The sequence below is a fragment of the Nannospalax galili genome, unplaced genomic scaffold, assembly GCF_000622305.1.
Source record: "Nannospalax galili isolate Female #2095 unplaced genomic scaffold, S.galili_v1.0 scaffold336, whole genome shotgun sequence".
NCBI lineage: Eukaryota > Metazoa > Chordata > Mammalia > Rodentia > Spalacidae > Nannospalax > Nannospalax galili.
The window spans coordinates 9,743,750-9,764,968 of NW_008343385.1; the positions used below are offsets into that span (position 1 = coordinate 9,743,750).

The window sequence follows — 21,219 nt, forward strand, 5'->3', positions numbered from 1 at the left end:
CCCTTGAAACAGGAGAGGTCATGCTGGTGTCTTCCCCAGCATATCCTACCGTGAAGTAGCGCTCCCCTCTCCTGGTCCTTGAGCCATTCTGGTTTGAGCAGGTCAGAGTCCTGCTTTCATCTCCTTTGTTTCCTGTGGCCCATGTATAGTAGATTGAGGGGAAGCCACTTCTTGGCTTCTGAGTCTCTAGTGGGCTTGCTGGGTTTGAGATTGGGGATTGATTCATATCTCCCTGCCTTCTCAGAGGACTGGTCCTCCTGCAGCCTTGTTATGATGTCCCTAGCTTTATTCTTTTGGAGGATTTTGAGCAGAAGAGAGTGGACTAAGATGCCTTTGGGTTTTTAACGGACCATTGTGGCTACTGGCAGAGCATACACTGGTTTGGGGAGGGAGGGCACAGGAGGGTGGGAACAGGAAAGACAGTCAGAGGGCTGTTGCTATGATCCCAGTGTGAGATGATGCCCTAAACCAAGTTGACACCGGGGTGGGGTTGGGGAGTTGACAAGAAGTCAAAATAGTGTGAATGTTTTTGGAGGTAAAACTGATGAGATCTTTTTGACATATGAGACATAAAGAGTGAGAGAAAGCAGCTGTAGGGTGATTGTGTCTGAGCAGTGGAGAGAGGCAAATGCTGCTTACCAGTACCCAAAGGGAGAAGCTTATTTGAGGAAAGCAGGAGCCTTGCTTTTTGTTACTTTTATGCTGAGATTTCTATTATGCATCCAGATGGTGGTAGCAAAGAGATGATGGGGTGTTTGATTCTGCAGACCATAGACTCTGAGTTGATGAACTTAAGAAGGAACTGGGGTGCCTCTTATTTACACTCCTTTAGACACTCCAACCTCTATGAACAAGTGATTTCAACAACTGCCAATGGAGTCTTTGTAGACACAACCGTGTGGTTGGGACAGAGCCTCCGTAGCCCTGGTGCAGCAGTCTGGGAGGGAACTGCTGAACTTTAGAAGCCAGCAGGACAGGAATCATGGTGTGAACCATACAATTGGGGTAGGGGGAATGTTGGAAAACACAGAGGAAACAACATTGCCATAGAAAGCTAGAGCTTGCTGCAAAGGTTCAGCTTCGAGATAGTTCCAGGAATGGGGTGACCTGTGCTATGTTCTTCACACTACTACTCTTGTTTTATTTTTAATCAGTGGCACTCTCCAGGGATACTGAGTGCTACACAGGGTACAGCCTGGCCTTCAGCTGTTTCTTCTGTGATACCCACAGGGCAGGCGTGACATGGCTATCTTATCAGCAGGTCCTAGAGCTTGAAGAAGGTGGGAAGGAATAATTGTTTTTAAGTATCACATAGGCCACTGAGTCCCCAAAGATAGTCTGCATAGTCCCCTGTCAGCAGAGGAGTGCTGGGCACAGGCCAGATGTCCATGTAGATCTCTAATGGCCTGAGTGAGATCGTCCCCATCCCCAGGCTGAGGGAACTATATTGAAGATCTTGCCTCCCCTTGTTCTCTGCTGATGTAGCCAGTCCTGAGGAAACAGGAGCATCGTGGTGTGGTGGTTTCTTCTCTGGAGTCCCACAAAGAACTTCTGAGAAGACCTGTGCTTCCCTAGCCCAGTATCCAGGGGCTTGGCTGAGGCTTTGTTACTGGACAGGAGGAAGTCCAGGAGGTCAGAGTGGGGATCTGGAACTGTACTGACCTTGGCTGACAATCCAAGTTTCTTTCTCCATCTGCTTAGCGCCCACCCAGAGGCCTCGGACCGTCTGTGAACGCTGGAGAGAAAGTCTGCTGGAACACTATGGGGGTGCACCCAAGGATGACCAGTATGTGCCTCAGTGTGATGACCTGGGCCATTTCACTCCCCTGCAGTGCCATGGGAAGAGTGACTTCTGCTGGTGTGTGGACAAAGATGGCAGAGAGCTGCAGGGCACTCGCTCACAACCAGGCACCACACCCGCATGTAAGCACGGAGCGCCCGTGTGGCACCACATTCAGCAGCACACTCTCCTCAACCCTTGGAGGGTTCTCTCTTGCTCTGGACAGGGTGGGGACCAGGTTCCTCACCAAGTCTGAGGGACAAAGTCAGCACAGCATTGTGCTGGGTTGATTTATCATCTGGGCACTTCAGGATCCCAATTTGGATTTGATGTTGGTTTGGCAGTTTCTGTCATTAGAACAGCTGGCACTCAGTTCAGCATGTGGTTACTTTGCCCCCCCAGCCCTAGGTGAAAGGGGAGTGAGCTACCCTTGGCCCCAAAGAGGTTTTAATCTTCCAAAACTTACAAACAGCAAAAAAAAAAAAAAAAAAGGCTTTGTTTGGAAGCAAGTGTTTGTAGTCTTCCTCCTTAGTCATTGGCAGTGATTTACAAAATCCTTGAAAAAACCTTAGAAATCAGAATTTTTTTTTGAAGAACATCTGGAGCACATCTGTTGGGTAAAGAACTTTTGATCGTTTTGGAGGCCCCCTCCATGTGCCCTTATTTCCCTTCTCACTTCTCATCCCTTCTCTCTCTTTCCCACTGACAGGTATACCCACAGTAGCTCCACCCACGGTCCGGCCCACACCTCGGCCTGATGTGACCCCTCCTTCCGTGGGCACCTTCCTGCTCTATGCCCAGGGCCAGCAGATTGGCCATTTGCCCCTCAATGGCAGCAGGCTGCAGAAGGATGCTGCCAAGACTCTGCTGTCACTGCATGTAAAGTGGATTTCTCCAGGGGGCTGGACTGCTTGTGCCGGCCGGGCTGTGTGTGGGGGGTTGAGCCTGGGGTGAGGGGTGGGGTTGGGGGGAGGAGGGATGTGGAGGAGCTGTGCTTTGTGGCTTTCTGAAGGCTTCTCAGCCTGGTGCCACAGAGCAGGGAACTGCAGTGCAGGGAATGCTAGTTCGCTTCTAGACTGCAGTGTTTCCATGGGGCTCTGTGGTTGGAAATTGTGTCTCACTGACCTCAGCTGTTCTCCTGTGGGCTCATGACAGTTTAGATAAATGGCAAGGGAACTTCAGGGTCGTCAGGATGTTGAGGCTGTCTACAGGGGAACTGGAGATGACCATTGCTAAGGTTCCATCCAGGTCACAGATATCTTGGAGATCAAAAGGCCAGGAGATGGTTTTTGTGGTCATTGGAGACGCTGCTGGGAAAATCCCCTCAGGACTGCCTCTCTGTAGCAAGCCTCCTTCTATTTTGGTCATGTCGACTCCCTTCTCTTCTATTCTTCATCCATAATGAGGATTTGGGGAGTGGATGCTTGCTGCTGGGAATGGAGTAGCTGGAGCCCCCCAAGGGCCTGCTTATTGTCCTGAGCCAGCAAGGCACCCCATGTGAGGAAGAGAGAGTGCTACTTTAAAGGGAGGGGGATAGACGGCATTGGCACCTACGATGGAAACTGGTCTGGTTCTAGTTCCAACTTCACATTGAGGTACTTGCTCATCCATGAGAAATAGGGCGGTGTTCTGTTTATATTTACTTCAGTTAATGAACTACTCTTTGATTCCCAAATAGCTTAAAAGCGGTGTTCAGGAAAAAAATGTGGTCTTTTTCTTCTTTTTTTAGAATTCAAGCCTTTTTCCCCCTCCAGCATCCTCACATGTGCTGGTTTAAGGACGTTTCCTCACGCTAACCATCTTTTTTCTAGCAATGTTGGATGACTTGCTTGATTGCTTTTCTGAACATGTCTCTCATGAGTAGGGTAGATATGGTTATGGTGGAACTGAAGGAGAAATGGGACATGCATTCCAAGCCCACTTTAAGGCAATTTACTTAAACTGGGACTTTTCCACCAAGAAACTTGGTTTATGAATCCCATGAGTTCCTGAGCTCGTTGAAGCAGTATGAATGTGCGCTCAAGACTCGGACAAAGAGCTCTTTAATTTTGATTCTTGAGGAAAAGTAGTGTAGCCCTTAGGTACCCCTATATGAACCCAGCTTTTCTGCAGAAAGTGTCTTTTCTTCGTACAGTGTCTTGTGCTAACTACTGCCTTGGAGGAATGAGGCAAGCCAAGCCGCAGCAGGCTTTGTTAGGCGAGGCGGGAACTGGTGTGATCGGGGGACAGCCAGCTGGCCTCTCCATACTGCCTCTGCACATCTGCTGGGCTTCTCAGCACGAATCTGGGTTAGAAATATAATGAAGCAGGTCCTGTGTGGAGTGCAGGCAAGGAATATCACAGCTTTGGCATATTGAAAAGAGGCCGGTACTCAGCAATAAGGAAGGGACCTAAGCTTGGGTGACCGCAGTTAGTTCCGTTTCCTTAACCCATCAAACTGTAGACTCTCTGTGATAAACTGCAGCTGAAGGCTTAGATTGAGATATAGGAGTGATTGCACCTCAGGCCAGAGAGGATCTTAGCTTATTCACCCAGCAGGAGAGTGTAATTTTGTTGGCAAATGTTGGCAAATTTTAGAAAGGCTCTTTCAGAAAATGCCAGTGGCATTTGGAAGCATTCAGCTTTTGCTTCATTAAATATCAAGGACTTCATTGAGACTATCTTCAATCAGTGAAGGAGCTGATTTTTCTCATGACATTACCATTTTTACTGCCAATGATAATAGCACTTGAGGGGCTTACAGTATGGCAGTTACCTATCAGGACACTTTATAAGCATTTTACAGTTTGAAGTTTTATAGCAGCACATAGAATAGGTATGGCTTGAAGAAAGGAAAGCAGGGGTTAAGTGGCTTTGACTCCAGGAAAAGGGATGCCTCCACTGCCCATGTGTCTGACCACTGGGATCCACTGCCTACACCACCACAGTGGTCGGTTCCTCCCTGCAGCAATGCATAGACATGAGGCTGGGGTAAAGAATAGGAAATCAAGGAATCCTAATTCTAATTTCATGATTGGTCCTCAAAGGGCTCCATAGTTGTGGGGATTGACTACGACTGTCGGGAGAAGATGGTGTACTGGACAGATGTTGCTGGACGAACCATCAGCCGTGCTAGCTTGGAACCAGGAGCAGAGCCCGAGACTATCATCAATTCAGGTCAGAAGCATCATTCCACAGACACTTGGCAATTCATTTCATTTTACTAAGCCACTGGCCATCCTGCTGGTTTCTTCTGTTTTTATCTAAAAGGGAAGGTTAAGTTCTATACAAGTCCTTTTGAGCTGCACAAGTCTGGCCCTCTGTAAACAAACCCATTTACATGAAAGGAATGAAAAGGTGACTTTTAGGATAAGATGAGCCATCCTCAAAAGAAGTGGCTCACAGCAAGAACTCAGGGTGTGGTGATGATTTATCTCACCTATTTTCAGCACAGTGGGAGCCAGGTGCTATCAGGAAGCCAGGGCGTCTTAGTACAGAAGAGACCAGGTGTAACTGAAGAGTTAACAAAAAGATTGGTTCTCGTGTTAGCCTTGGTGTCTAGAACTTAGAAGACTCTTGCTTTGGGTTCTTACTGGTGTTCACATCCTGCGAATATCCCCTCCCTGCCTTTATTTCTAGGTCTGATAAGCCCCGAAGGACTTGCCGTTGACCACTTCCGTAGAACAATGTACTGGACAGACAGTGGCCTGGATAAGATCGAGAGGGCCAGGCTGGATGGCTCTGAGCGCAAGGTCCTCTTCCACACCGATCTGGTGAATCCTCGAGCCATCACTGTGGATCCGATCCGAGGGTCAGTTGGCTTCCCTTATTCTCTCGTCCCCTGTTAATCTGTTTTGGGGCCCCCGGGTTGTACATGGCATGGGGAGGGCCAGACAGGAGTGAAACTTCAAATGCACTAAGTTACCAAATAAATATTTGTTGAGGAACCACTAGATGCCAGGCATTCCTGTAGGCAAAGGCAAGGTCTGGTCCTTCAAGGAGCTTACAATGTATTAGGTAGGAAAGAAAAGAAAGAGCAAATAAGAATATTAGACCGATGTGATGTGTTAGGTACAGAATTCAGATAGTGTGAGCAGGACTGGGGCTGCCTGGATCAGATGATGGGATGGGGCCTCAGATGACAGGTACACAGGAGGGGAGTGACTTCCTTCAGCAGCACCTTTAGAAAGCTGTACCGAAACCACAGCAGAGTTATTATTCTTCATGGATGCCGAGTAACCAAAGCTCACACACAGGGTATAGTGTTTCTCTGGCCTTGTTTTCACTGTAGTAAAAGTCCAGGTAGAAATGTTCCCTTTCTGTGACAACTGCTAAGGAAGACTATCAACTGTGGTGTACAGGACATGGTCAGAGGAATCCAGAGGGAGTCTCTTTTTGAGAGACTTACTATGTAGAAGTAGAGGCTCTGCAAATAAAATTCCAGAGCTCTTCAAGTCAGTAGAGAAAATCTTTTGCTTTACTGAAAAATAAAGTGGTTTTTGACTCAGAAATACAAAGTGCAAAGCCTTAAAGTTGGGTCTGAACTTTGAGTTCTATACATGGTGAAGGTGCCTTAGCCACTATAGTTAACCCCAGGGCCCCCTTTTGATAGGCCCATTATAATGTCCTTTGTACTTGATGTAAAACTGAGGGAAGCTGCCAGCTGGCAAGTCATCAGACTTGGTCATCTGTTCCAGGGTCCAGACTCTAGAGAAAAGAGGGACTCTGTAGCTTCATCTGGCCTGGAGCTCATTATGCAGACCAAGATAGCCTTAGTCTCACAGAGATCTGCCAGTCTCTGCCTCGCAGGTGCTGGGATTAAAGGTCAGAGCCAGCATCCCTGGTTGAAAAGATGTTATTTTTAAAGCTGAAATCTAGATCACAAGCATCAATTTAAAGATTAAAAATTGAACCTTGTTTCTTGTCAAGACAGCAAATAAAGCTAAAAAAGTTCTTTAAAATAATTTTTAGTGAAAGCAAACACTTTGACCCAAGTTTAAATTTAACACGTCACTAAATCTTCATAGCATCTTGAAGGCTTAGTTGTTACATCTTCAGAGATGTTGCTCACTTTCTATGGAATTTCCACTCATGCTTTTCTTCGAGTTAAGTCTACACATAATTGATGCTAAATGCAGTGTGACTTGTTTGGAGCTTACCATCTTAAGTATTTTGAGTCATCGTTGGGGAGGGTGACAGGTCATGAGCGATAAAGCAGTGACCTGCATATTCGGCCCCTAACACCTCTGTCTTAGCACAAAGTGGAAGCTGCTGTCGGGCTTTGGTTGTCAACGTTCACTGATGACTGTAAGGAATAATGTTCACGGCAAGGGAAACTCAGGATCCCACTCTCCCTCTGGCAGGGGTTCTCTGTGATTCAAGCAACCCAAGAATCTAGAGCTTCCACGAAAGTCTCACAGCTACTGCTCGGCAACCCTATTCCTCATGTGCAACTTATTCCCAGTGAATGAAATACTGCTTTCCAGAGATCATATTAAGCATTTTACATGTTTAACTTGACTATTAAAGTTTAAATACCTCCAAGTGCTTCTGTCTCTGGTGGCCAGGAGCAGGTAACTGAGATTCCCCTGTAACAAGGGCCACAGTTTCCAGGAAGACCTCCCTTGGATCCCTGACCTAAGTCTCTACAACAGGTCCCAGTTTCTACTTCCAGACTTTTCCTAACAATTTTACTTCTTTGAATTCTAGGCCCAAGATCCAATTCAAGGTTTCAACAAGTTAAGGGTTTCTGGGCAAATGTGTCAGGGGTATCTCAAAGGCAGGGATTTGGATAGTTACTAAACAATGACTTCCCTCCCACAGTTCCAGTGGTCAGGAAACCTTTTGACACAGACAAAACTGGGATATGGTTGTGTATTAGTTATCTATTGCTGTGTAACAAACTGCTCCAAACCTTTGCAGCTTGACAACATTAAGTAACTGTCCAAGTTAGATATCTGGGTGAGGCTACACCAAGTGTCTCTGGCAATCTCAAAAAGCTGCAACCAAGGTATTGGCCAAGCTGCAAGGCTCTTGAGGCTTAGCTGAGGGAAGGTCATTTCTAAGCTCTCGTGGACCACTGGCAGGCCTTGTGTCGCTGCTGGCTGTGGGGTACGTACGTCTCTATAGGGTGGCTTGCAGCACAGCATCTAGCTTTCCTTATGGAGCAAGGAAAAGAAACACACCTGACAAGAGCCAGCTTTTAAAAAACTAATACTGGAAGCAATATCCTGTCACTTCTGTTTGCTAGAAGCAAGACAGTAAATCCAGCTAAAACTCAGGGTGACCAAGGCTGTGAATACCAGGAGATGGGGATCAGTGATGGCTGACGTGGCTGTTGCCTACCCCAAATTGCATGGCTGTCCTTTTGGGTGTGTGTGTGGTGGAGGGGCAGGTTACTGGGGATTAAGTCTAGGGATTTATTTATTTATTTATTTATTTATTTATTTATTTATTTATTTATTTTCAGCTGTCCTGGAACTCACTATGTAGACCAGGCTAGCCTTCAACTCACAGAGATCCACCTGCCTCTGCCTCCCGAGTGCTGGGATTAAAGGCGTGTGCCACCATGCCCTGCAAGTCTAGGGATTTGTATATGTTGGGCAAGAGCTGCTACCAGTAAGCTATATTGCCAACCCCTGCACAACTATTTTTTTATAATCTTAAAAAAATTTATCCACAGCAACTTGTACTGGACAGACTGGAATAGAGAAGCTCCTAAAATTGAAACATCTTCTTTAGATGGAGAAAACAGAAGAATTCTGATCAATAAAGATATTGGATTACCCAACGGATTAACCTTTGACCCCTTCTCCAAACTGCTCTGCTGGGCAGATGCAGGTAATAATGAATTGCAGAGATGAGCTTTCCTTACAGTGGTGTGAGTAGATTTTACTACAGAACCAACTCTTACCCATCTGAAGATCCTTTGGTTTAAATTTGTATCACATAATCTGCTGGATCTGTAAGCGTTTTTAAAACATTGTAGTTCTTTTTAAAAAAACATACTATTTCTATTTTATGTGTATGAGTGTATTTATTGCCCACATGTAGGTAGGTGCACTCATGTTGTGTAATGCCCACGAAGGTCAGAAGAGGGCATCAGATTCCCCTGAAACTGGAGTTACAAATGGTTTTTAGCCACAATGTGGGTGCTGGGAATCGAACCCTGGTCCTCTGTAAGAGCAGCCAGTGCTCTTAACTGCTGAGCTATCTCCTCAGCCCCAATATAGTAGTGATTCTTACAGTGAATTTTATAGTTTGAGGGGAAGGAATCTGCACTGGGCAGTAAGTCTGTTCTGCTCCCTGACCCCACCATGAGCACTTGGAAAACATTTTAAGTTTAAAGAAATATTAGCCATTATTGATTAATGGAGGTTAGTGTCCTTTGGGCCAATATCATAACTGTGAAATTTTGTCACTTTGTGCACTATGGTGCTGAGGGCATTTGAAAAGTGCTGTGACAAGATGGCTTCCTCCAGGAATGCATTCAGGTTAGCACCTGTTTCTGTGGTGTGCTTACTACTAAAAGACTCAATGAAGCTATGTGTCTCATTCCACTAAAGAAATTGAATTTATCTAATATACAGATAGGTGGTTTTTACAATCCAATTGTCCAAACATTATGGTTTTTTAAAAATATGAAATTTAAGTTTCTCCACAAGAAATGTGGAACTTGACAATTCTTGAATTCCTTAGCGTTTTCAGAATTTTCAAGTGCTTCCTTTACATGTAAAAATACCCATTACCATATTCATTGTTTTTCTTACACCTAGAAAATAAGGTATTTTGGTTGATTGCCTTGTATGTTGCTTTACATAAGATAGGCTGTTGAGATGCTGTTTCCAACAATTTATAAGTTTAGGCTTAAAATTATGAAAATGTTTATTTCTAATGCTCCACTTTTGATGAATCAGCCAGATTCCAAGAGATTCAATCATTTCTTACATAAAAGGATTTAAGTTTGAATCTATTCTAGAGTGCTACTGAACCAACTGGAGACTAGTCATGGTAAAGGACATCACAGCTGCTGATCTCTGACCACCATGGGAAGCATGTCCTGTTTCTGTTTCCCTTGAGCAGGAATCTATCTGGCACTGTCATTTTTATCAGAACAGCTTTTTGTGCATGCCCTGTAGGGAATCTCATTTTCCTCCTTGGATATTTCAAAAGGGACCAAAAAACTGGAGTGCACTCTACCTGACGGAACTGGACGGCGTGTCATCCAGAGTCACCTCAACTACCCCTTCAGCATCGTCAGCTATGCAGATCATTTCTACCACACAGACTGGCGGAGGTGGGTCCCACACTCTGACCAGCCTGGAAAGGCAAAGGGCTCTGCAGAGCGTGCTCCGTGTTTTACTAGTTCTTGAATGATTAATCCGTGCGCCCTCTGCTTGGACTTGTTATTATCTCACCAGCAGAGACCACTCTTCAAGGTCCATTACAGCCTCTCAAGTCGTCTTTACTTTACCTGGAGTTGCTCACAGGCAGCTTAAAAGCTCTTGGCAATACTATCTAAAAATAAACACATTAAAAAAAAAAAAACCCTGTTCTTCAGAGACTAGCAGTACCTTTAACTGGTACCACATTACTAGGTACAGGGTTTGATTCAAAACAAAACAGAATATTGTCCTCTCTACCTAAAGACTGAAAAATACTATTTGGCTGAGGAATACTTTAAAAACAGAACAAGTCTAGTCCTTTTATTCCACTTCCTACATTTACCTAGTCTGCCATGAAACTTAACCGTCACTTTAACAGACCCTCCTGTAACTAAGCTGCAGCCAGGACTGAAAACTGATTTTCTCCCAAACTTGCATTGGCATCAGTTATCACCAAAGGACCTGTTAGGTGCATTGCTGGGCATTATCCCAGTTTCTGCCTCAGTAGGGCTATGGGGAGGGGGAGCAGGAATTTGCATTTCTTCAAAGTTCCCAGGTGATACTGGTTTAGGGGCCATCCTGAGAAGCACTGGGGTTACACAACTCTTTTGAGTCAAAACTTATTTAGCTGAACTGATTTTAAAATACATATTCTAGAAAGCTGTGCAATTGCTCTTTGATTAATCTAGTGACTGACCGTCTATAAATGGGCTCTCCCCTTCTGTTATCAGGGATGGCGTTATATCAGTGAATAAAGACAGTGGGCAGTTTATTGATGAGTATCTCCCAGAGCAACGATCTCACCTCTATGGGATCACTGCAGTCTACCCCTACTGCCCCACAGGTGAGTGAACTGGTTTTATGCTGCCCCTCTGGACTGGCAGGTAGAGAAGGGCTGTCTGTGGTAACTGCCAGCACTGTTCTCTGTACTACCTTGAGTCTTCCTAGCTTAACTATTCGAAGCATTCACCACTGTCCCCTTCCCTCACAGGAAGAAAATGAACACGAGATGTATATGAGGACTTCAAGTTTACAAATCAGAATCTTGACCTAAGAACATTTGTTGTAAAGGCGAAGAAAGTGAAAAAGGAATTGGCCGTTTTAAGCTCTGGATGTACAAGATGAGCAGTTTTAGAGCAACAAGACGAAGTGTATGTTGTGAAAAGTTTATACCTCAATCTTTACTACTGTATTTTTTAAACAAAGATTATCACAAATTTAAAAAATAGAATTTTAATTGTTGCTTAGGAAAGCAACTTTTTGTAAACACTTATTTAAAAGGCTAAATTCATTCAACTAAGAACCAACTAGAGCTTAGGATACCAAATCTGATTTTTGCCGTGGATCCTACCTGGCCAAGAAACCAAAAGCGCACAATTGGCTGTGAAAATAAAATCCCAGAGACCATCAGCAGCCATGGAGACTATGCAGAACCCACGGGAGGACCCAACTTATTTATACTTTCCCAACAACAGTTCTGAGACTTTTTTTAACCTCTGTATCAATGTGTTTCTATTTATATTAAAAGGTGCTAGAATGATTCAATCTGTATTTTCTGGTCCCCCTAAGTGCCTCTATAGATGTACCCACCAAAAATATTACATGTAAAAGACCAAAGATGTAGCAGTTCTCAATTCTCTACATAACTCCAATAAAACATTTTAAAGTTTTCTTGTGGCCTAAAGATCTATACTGTCTCAAAGAATGCTGAGTGTCTGTGTCTTACCACAAAGGAGAAAGCACATTTGTCACAGAAATATGATACATCATTAAAAACAAATTCCCACTACTTTCCCAAACTTTATTAAAGAAAAAAGCAGTGGTGGTAAATCTCTAGAACACCACCAATTTTCTGGGATTCTCCCTTGAAAACGTGACATTGATTTCCAAACACATGCCGGAAGTGTACATGGTTCCCACTGTACTAAGCAGGTGAGAAGGTGACATCCTGATGGTTCATCTTCCAACTTTTCCCAGTCTGTGGTCTGTTTTTGGATCAGCAATAATTGCTTGGACCGCTACTATGGCTTCGTTGATTTTTGTCTGGAGTTCTCTGAGTTCTTCTATGTGTAGCAATCGAAGAATCTGAGCAGCTTCATTAAGAACTGCATCTGTTTCACAAGAACACTGCGTTAGTATATCATTTTTGTACTTATGACCATCTGTTCACTCATCTTCCAACAATACTAAGTGTCTCAAAATAGTTTGAATTAAAACAAAGGAACTTACCTCCTGTGTCAAAACCAAGAATATGTTTGTCTAAAGCAACAGGCAAGCCCTTTTAAAAAAAAAAAAAAAAGGACAAAATGAAACTACAGTTTTTCTCATAGGGAATTGTAAAAAGCAGCTAACTTCCATTTAACTCTTACTTGCAGTTAGGGGCCCAAGAATTTTATGTTACCTTGTGCTGAGCAAGATTCCCCCCGTTACAACAACCTAGGAAACAGTGGTTTTTAAATATGGGAAATTCTAACGTCCATCCAATTCTTTAAGCCAGGCCTGTAACATTCCTTACTGCAAAGGTGTTTGTTAGGAGGAGGGCTGACAGCTAAGAAGGGCGTGCAGTACACTACTTTTTAACAATTCTGTATTTCAACGTAGTAGCTTATTTTTATTAAGTATACAAACCTATCTAAAATACATAGACCCTTTTTTCAGCTGGAGTGTTTATCAGATTATTTACATACCCCTCCCCCCTTTTGTTTATTTTTGAGAGAAGGTCTCACTTGGTAGTGCTGGCTGGCTGAAACTCAACTATGTAGACCAAGCTGGCCTTGAACTCAAGAGATGCACTTGCCTCTGCCTCTTGAGTACTGGGATTAAAGATGTGTGCCACCACACCTAGCCTTATATATGCTAAGTTTTGATAGTTCATTTGCAAGTTACTTGACAGTGTCTCAGAACTTTAAAACATGTTACTAACCAACTAATCAGCCCCTATGTCTGTGGTGTCTGGTACCAAGGCTGAAGTTGTACTTTTGTCTGCAACAGACCACCAAGGAACAGCTATTCCTTAAAACTACCATATCTCTCAACTATTAGTCATGAATGACTACAGAGAACTCTACTCAAGAACTTGTCCACCACATTTATTATAGGCCGGCTGGTGTCTTTTAGGATGACACCAAAGTTAGAATTAGGAGCAATGAGAGTAAAGCTAAGTTCTACTTTGCAAATAAAAGTAAGGAGATTTGCCTAGGCTCTTACTTGTACTGCCTTCCAAACTAAAGAGAGTGTTGCTAAATGAATGATTTTATTATACCACAACAATTCACTGCCTGTTATATACGATGGGCAAAATAAAATGACCTCTGATCTAATTTCCAGTGCCCAATTCATACGTAATTAAGCCAGTAAGAGCCTTCAGTAGAAAACTGAGTGTCTTTCAGAGAGGACTACACTGCCCTGGTGTCAGCAACCCTTCAACACTGCTGGACTTGACTAAAGGGGTCAGAGGGCAAAGGGCAGTGGAGGACTTGGAAAACACACACACACACACACACACACACACACACACACGAAGGACCAGAGTCCAGAGGATGGTTACCCAAGGCATATACTACAATTTCTACCCTAGGAAGGGGCCAGTTCAGGTACCTGCTGCTGCTGCTCCTAACCCAAGGCCATTCTCTGCACTGTCTTACAATCAGTGTGGCTTTAGGAATGTTTGAACTGGAGATGTGTTTAATAATAGTCTAGTAACATTCTTTACTTAAGGGGAGGCAATCATGGCATACTGAACAAAATGAGACAAATTACTATGAAAAATTAAAAGAGCAAGGATGAAATTTGGATTTAGAAAGAAAACTAGTAACACAGGTGTGTCCTTTTCTACCATGCATCAGAGTAATTCAATAAATTTCACAAGACTAAATCCTCTTCCATGTGGGCATATGTCTTAGATTGCAGACTGAATGGACTACTGATATTCCCTAAAACATGAAGGGTGGACGAAATGAATTTCACTGTTCATCTGTCTGGACCTTGGTGACTGGGTGACTGAATACATGGGTGACTTGAATACTGGGTTACTTGAATTCATGCTAAAGTTTGCTATCCTTTCTGTTCCAACAGAATGGGTATCTTTAAAAAATACAAAGTTTAAACCCATGGCAAGAACAGAAGAAATTTGTATTTACTGGTTTAGAATCTTAAAAACACACACATACCTCTTTTGTTTGGTTTGCTTTAGCAACTGCATCCTGAGTTAGACGCTCTTGAACCAAGATGCGAATTGCCTAAGAAACCCAAAAACACAGTGCTTTTCAGACTGTTAATACAATGATACCCACCCCTGCCTCCATGCTAGAGATTGAACCCAGGGCTTTATGCATGCTAAGCAATTGTTCCATCAATGAGCAGCCCTGATACACTGATTTTTGTACCTGGCAAATCTAAGATACTTTCTACATTACCATGTATTACTTGAATGCTTCCTAACACAGAGGATAAACATGTGTCTAGGAATAGGACTTGATAAAGCTTTTTGTTATAGCCAGTACAGTGATTCCGACTGGGCTTCTAAAACCCAACAAAAGCACCCCAAATCCTGTGAGCACTTTCCATTTCTGCTCTCATTCAGTTTATGACTAAAGCTGACATGACAACTGTGGAACTGTCTCAAGGAAGTTTGCATACTTGTCAGTGAAGCACAAACTTTGAAACAGCTCAAGTCAAACAACCTGATGTCTTTACCATTTAATCTGGGCTGAGAAATTCCAAGTTAATGTTCAGATTCAGGTTGAAGGTTGTCATAAGCTAAGAATAGTAGTTTCTGTCTTAAAACTAATTTAATATATAGAATTCTAATAAATGGGATAAATTATAATCCCTTCTGGATAGAGTGAAATTTAATTTATTATGAAGTAGTTTAAAGCACCTCCATTTACAATGTGTAGTTAAAAACTTTTCAATCTCTTGCAAATACTAAAATAGTTTCCAAGTCTGGTGTCTGAAGGGCCACTCTGCTCCACCCCATTGTACTTTCAGTCACTGGGTATAAGCTGTCTGGAGTGTATCTTTTTCTCTCTCAAGAATAAGAAGCTCAGGGCTGGAGATATGACTCAGAGGTTAAGGGCACTGACTGCTCTTGCAGAGGACCTGGGTTCGATTACCAGCACCTACATGGCAGCTATGAACCGTCCTTAACTCCAGTTCCAGGGGAATCTGAAGCCCTCTTCTGACTTCCGTGGCACTGCATGACATGGATGCACTCATATACATGCAGGCAATTCACTCATACACAAAATGAAAATAATAAAAATTTTAAAACACGTTCTTTCAGATGGCTGTGCCCCTCATTGTGGAGGTATGACCTGTGTGGTCCACCTAGAAAGGGAGATCTCCGTAGACCGAGGCATTTGTTTTCCAAAGAGATTTTGGTGTTTTTGTTGCTTGGAAAAATTCAGTATTAGTGATTCGGCATTGCCTTAATGAACACAGATGGTGAAACCTTAAAGGGCTGATCAAACAGGTGGGTAATGTATGAAAAAGAATGAACAGGGTCAGAGAGCTTAGATTCAATTCCTGGATCTACTATTTTCTATCTTCTTGGATATTATCTATCCCTTTTTAGGTCAGGTTCCCCTATTTTTTTGGGTGTGTGGTATGTGTGTGTATGTATATGTATATTCATATATGTGCATGTGGTGTGCCTGCACAGGTGTGTGGAGGTCAGACGTCGACACTGGGTGTCTTCCTCAGCTGCTCTCTACCTTATCTTCTCAATTTTCTCCACTAAATTGCCTTTACACCTTTGTCAAAAATAAAACTGGGGCCGCTGAGATGGCTCACACTGACTCAGCAGGACTGGCTGACCAGCAAGCCCCAGGGATCCACCAGTCTGCCTGCCTCCCCAGCACTGGGACTACAGACATGTGTCATGTGTCATTGCGCTTGGTTTTTTTATGTGGGTGCTAGGTTCTGAGCTCAGATCCTCATGCTCATGTGGCAGGCACTTTACAGAATGAACCATCCCCCAGTGCCCAGATTTTTTTAAAAACGAATTTTAGTATTTCTCACCATGATTATTAAGAGCATTGAGTGCAATTATCTTTGAAAAGATAAAGCAGTGACACGCACAGTTTATATTCTGGCATTAGCTCATTATTGATGTGAAACAAAATCATGAAGTCTCCTTTAGTACCACATTCTTCTGTATTTTATTCATTCAATCATAAATTTAAGTAAAAGTAGCTAACAGAAAAGTGAAGAGACTTTTGTATGTACAGTTTCTGGCAAGGCTCACCTTAAGCATTACTAGGTAATCATCGTGGCGCTGAATCTGCAGGAGATTAGCCAGAGCCATTACACCAGCCTTGAAATCAGGGTTATTTACTGTGGAAGATCAAAAACAAGCAAAATCTTATAAGCCCAGCAAACATGTAACTACATATTTGTGAACAGGCCAACTTTAAATTATCAACTGATCTCATTTTTTGTTGTTGAGAAAATACAAAAAGCAGTGTAGAGTATCAACAATTAGGAAAATGGCTAAGACCAACAGGTTTCCTTATTAATATACCTCACCAGAGAGTTCACAAACAACCAATATAACTCATATTAAATTTGTCCAGTAACTATCTAAAAGACCCATTCATTTATGGGGATTTTTTCTTTTCTTTTTGAGATAGAGTCTGCCTATAGCCCCAATAGGCCTGGAACTTGACCAGGCTGGCCTCGATCTCACAGAGTGCCTCCTGAGTGCTGGGCTTAAAGGCGTATAACACCACTCCCTGCTTATGGGGTATTTTAAATTTACATTTCTTCCCAGAGCTATTAATTTTATACAAAGATGCCTTCAACAGAGTTTTCCTCAATCAATCAGCCTGGGAAAGCATATTTAACACATTATAGTGTAGGTAATTAGAATCTTCATACTTTAAAAAGGGGAATTAGGGCTAGAGAGATGGCTCAGCAGTTAAGAACACTGAATGTTCTTGCAGAAGACCCAGGTTCGAATCCTAGCACCCACATGGCAGCTAACAACTGTCCGTAGCTCCAGTCCCAGGGAAACCGACACCCTCTTCTGTCCTCTGTGGGCACTGCACGACATGGGTGCACTTACCTACACCCAAGTAATACACGTATACACATAAAAATATAAAAACAGCCGAGTGTGGTGGCACATGCCTTTAATCCCAGCACTAGGGAGGCAGAGGCAGGCAGATCTCTGAGTTTGAGGCCATCCTGGTTTTCATAGTGAATCCAGGACAGCTGGGGCTACAGGGAGACCCTGTCTCAAAAAGACTAAAAAATAAATAAATAAAATATTTAAAAAATTTAAAAAAAATAAAAAGGAATTACTGAAGGACATGTGGGACTTAATGAAAATTTTTACTATTTGTCACTGGCTTAAAAAGAAAAAATTAAAACAATGACTGGCAAGATGAAATGGAAATCAAAACCCAAATTACTAGGAGGAAAAAGTCAAAACAATAACACAACCCCTGCCCCCCAGCATTTTAACATCCAAATATTCAGCTACAGGTACGTGAAAAAGCACACTCTAACCCATGACAGAAAACACAGTCCATGCTATCCATGTGAAGCATTCCTAACTTACCAAATAAACTCTGGTAAACGGGATTTCATTCCAGAAGTAAAAAGCATTTAGGAAACCAACCACGCAACTGCATGCCATACACTCACCGTCCAAGTTGATCAATGGCTCTGCATTCTTAGTTGCATTGTCAGTAGTTTTTGTGTTATCAGGAGCTAAGTCCTTGTATTTTTCAGCTATAAAAAAACAGACAAAAATAGAATTTGTAGAACTGCAACTTAAGGTAAAATAAATACTGTTTATTTACTGAATTTAATTGAGCCAAATTAATTATGACATCTAGTCACAATTTTCTTTTTTGCTGTACCAAAAAAAAAAAAAAAAAAAAAAAAAAAAAAAGATAATTAGAATTTCCCCATTAAGCTGAAATGCTTACTGGGCTATTTGACACAAATATCTTCTCATTAATATTTCTAAAGGTATTTATTTATGGTTTTCTGAGATAAGGCTTCATGTAGCTCAGGCTAGTCTCCCACCTGCTACACAGCTGTAAAGACTACATAAGATTAGTAGAAGCATGGCACGGTAGCAATACACCTGTAATTCCTTACTAGGGAGGCTAGGGCAGGACAATTTTATCTTAAAGGTCTGCCTCAGCTACCTAGCAAGTTCAAGAACACTGTGGGCAACTTAGCAAGACCCTGTCTCAAATATGAAAAATAAAAATAAAGACGTTGCAACAGAACATTAGGTAGCGTCATTGAAAAAGTTTTTCCCTCAAACCTTCTTCTTCTTAATACCTAAAATACTAAAACATATTTCATGGAACTTCAAAACTCTGAAGGCATTTTATTGTTTTCACTTGGAAAATATTTTTAAAAGAATGAATAAACTCAATGCCAAAAATGGCATCTTAGATTTTAGTGCTTCTATGATTTGCTAATGAAGCAAGTGGAAAAAAAAAATACCAGTTTTAAAACTTAAGCCTGACAAGAGTAAGCCTCAAAGGATTCTGGTGTCCTGTCAGTAAAAAATGGCTGTGAAGTAAAGTAAGAACCAATATATCTTCAATGATTCAAAACAAACAAAATGGAAAGAGGAGGAAGAGCCTTTGTATAGTAGAACACCAACAAATAAATGTTGATGGAACGACAGCACTGGAAAAGAACCTGTGGGCAACCGCATACCTGACAGATGCAGGTAACAATCAAGTAAATGCTAAAGCAAAGGACAGGATTTGAAAAGCAAGAACACATTCAAATAGTCTCAAAGTTATCTTCCCCATACATTAAACCAACCTAGTACAAATAGTAACAAACTAAGAGCTCAGAATCTAACACAGCTAGTAATGGACCTTGGCACTCAGTGTGTATCTTAAAACACATCACTCCTGCGTTATGTGGAATATATACCCTGAATCCAATCCTGAGGAAAACCATACAAACTCAAACCGAGATGGACATCCTAAAAAATACAAGCGTTAAAAACACAAATAAAGGGTGAGAATTGTTCCAGATTACAGGAGAACAGAGACATAAAAATGAATGCCATGTATAACCCAGGATTGATTAGGGGAGAGGTCTGTAAATGAACTAACTGTTCCAATGTGAGCAATGGCTACAGATACTGGTACTGTGTCAATGTTGGTTCTTTTGGTTTGATCGTTATCCTGGAAAGTCAATTTTAGGAAATGAATGATAAAGTATTTGCAGACTAAAGAATTATCTGCAATTTACTATCAAATAGTTTAGAAAAAATTGTGTGTGTACAGAGAGAAGGAAAAAGCAAATGAAGTAAAATGTTCACTTCACTCTGTACAGTTTGGATATACAAAAACCCTTGTACTATTATAATTTTCCTATAAATCTAAACTTTAAAAAGTAGGGAAATTTTAAATCAGATTTTAGCCCTTTAACTGGCAATCTACTGAAAGGCTTTTAAATAATGGCAAGACACAAAAAATCCACAATGATTTCAGCCAATTTAAGGTGAAAGTTAAGAAGGCAGTAAACCCTCAAAAGAGCTGCAGCGCCTCCTGCTGATGAGGGCTGGCATCACTGCCTACGCCTACTGCAAGCCTTGTGTTCTTGCAACTCTGAATCTGAAGATCAAACAACTTTCCTGGTTTAGATTTTTAATGTACTTTTGATAATATTTATCTTTCAACTATGTATTTCCTTTTTCAACATAAAATATACTTTATCTCATATGCAAGCTCCCTTTATTGAGACCATGTTATCACCGAGCAATAAATGTCCTGCTCTTACACAAATCAGATGAGATTTACAGACCAGCAAAACAACTAGAAGGCTACTGTTATGCAAAAGCCTCAAATTGTTGATTAATAGGATGAAACGAAATTCTGCAGGAACATTCTAAAATACCATTTACAAAACAGACAGTAGAATATAAGAAAAGAAGAAATGAAATCAGCTAGGTACTCTAACTGGAGAGAGGATAGTCTGAGCCAGAGCAGAGACATGGCACAGCCATGGGAAAGGACCACAGCTGGTTCCACCTTGTGAGCAATGAATGGTCTGTGTGGACCATGTCCCCGAGGTACAAATAACCACACATAAAAGGGAACCAGATCAAAACTTTCTGGAACCAGCAGTGCTAAGAGTCTCAATAAAGCTCCTAGAGCTCCTTACAGTAAAATTTGTAAGCATGCTACTTATTTTCTGTAGAATTTTTCAATTCAAGGAAAACAGTAGTGGTACTTGTGCTGTCACCAGAAAGTGAAGGACCATGGCCACAGGACGTGGGACGCATCCAGTCACAGCCCCTCCAACGAACCTGGAGGAAGCTACAGGGAAGATCACCCTACCAGGGAGGCCAGACTCTAGGCTTGACTCCTGGAGGTACTGAGCCACTGCTGACCACCCTGGTGTGTCTGGCATTTCACATAAGCTTCCTTTTTACTCAAAGGAACACACATTTATAATTCAAAGAAAGGAACACACATTTATAATTAACAGATTGGATCTGGATCTACTAATTCTAAGTAAATGTAGTATGTGATAATATTTTAAGGTGTATTCTAATGTGAGTTTTACAAAAATCTGTTATTCTGCATTTTTATTTAGAAACATTATTTGGATTTAAAACTAAAAAGAAAAATACATAACTGGAGGTGCTCTTTGGAAACAAGCAATGGCATTCTAAAACAGTCACACTTTTGGGAAGTTAGTTGGTGGGCCATGTGCGCAGAGAAGGCTCAGCCAGGAGACTAGTTTAAAAGATTATCATCAACAAGAAGCTGAAGCAAGAGAACAGCAGTGGGAACAGAAGACACAGCAGACATGGAAAAAGACCTATGGCAGCAAGATGAGCGGGAAAGAGAATAAAGGCACCTAAGACATTTCAAAAGCAAATGATCAGAAACCAGAGTACCACTGAAAGCAAAACATAAGATGCAAAGGATAAGCAGGGCATAATGGTGCACGCCTTCAGCCCCAGTGCTTGGGAGGCAGGGGCAGGCAGATCTCTATGAGTTCAAGTCCAGCCTGGTTTACATAGTGAGTTCTAGGCCAGCTGGGGCTACAGGGAGACCCTGTCTCAAAAAGACCAAAAAA

General features: G+C 42.2%; 2 protein-coding genes across 2 annotated transcripts in view; one reads left to right on the forward strand and one right to left on the reverse strand.

Annotated features, from left to right (window-relative positions):
- Positions 1–11,810, forward strand: part of Nid2 (nidogen 2) — a 65,124-nt gene extending 53,314 nt beyond the window's left edge. Inside the window, exons 14-21 of the mRNA XM_008839578.3 lie at positions 1,702–1,923; positions 2,490–2,659; positions 4,807–4,936; positions 5,399–5,570; positions 8,442–8,599; positions 9,932–10,055; positions 10,875–10,987; positions 11,135–11,810. Coding sequence (XP_008837800.2) covers positions 1,702–1,923; positions 2,490–2,659; positions 4,807–4,936; positions 5,399–5,570; positions 8,442–8,599; positions 9,932–10,055; positions 10,875–10,987; positions 11,135–11,145 — 1,100 coding nt within the window. The 3' untranslated portion in view covers positions 11,146–11,810. The remainder of the gene's footprint in view (positions 1–1,701; positions 1,924–2,489; positions 2,660–4,806; positions 4,937–5,398; positions 5,571–8,441; positions 8,600–9,931; positions 10,056–10,874; positions 10,988–11,134) is intronic.
- A 113-nt stretch (positions 11,811–11,923) lies between these two features.
- The window catches only part of Rtraf (RNA transcription, translation and transport factor), a 14,408-nt gene continuing 5,112 nt past the window's right edge, over positions 11,924–21,219 (reverse strand). Inside the window, exons 4-8 of the mRNA XM_008839579.3 lie at positions 17,794–17,880; positions 16,391–16,479; positions 14,313–14,381; positions 12,373–12,421; positions 11,924–12,254 (exon numbers count right to left, since the gene is read on the reverse strand). Coding sequence (XP_008837801.1) covers positions 12,100–12,254; positions 12,373–12,421; positions 14,313–14,381; positions 16,391–16,479; positions 17,794–17,880 — 449 coding nt within the window. The 3' untranslated portion in view covers positions 11,924–12,099. The remainder of the gene's footprint in view (positions 12,255–12,372; positions 12,422–14,312; positions 14,382–16,390; positions 16,480–17,793; positions 17,881–21,219) is intronic.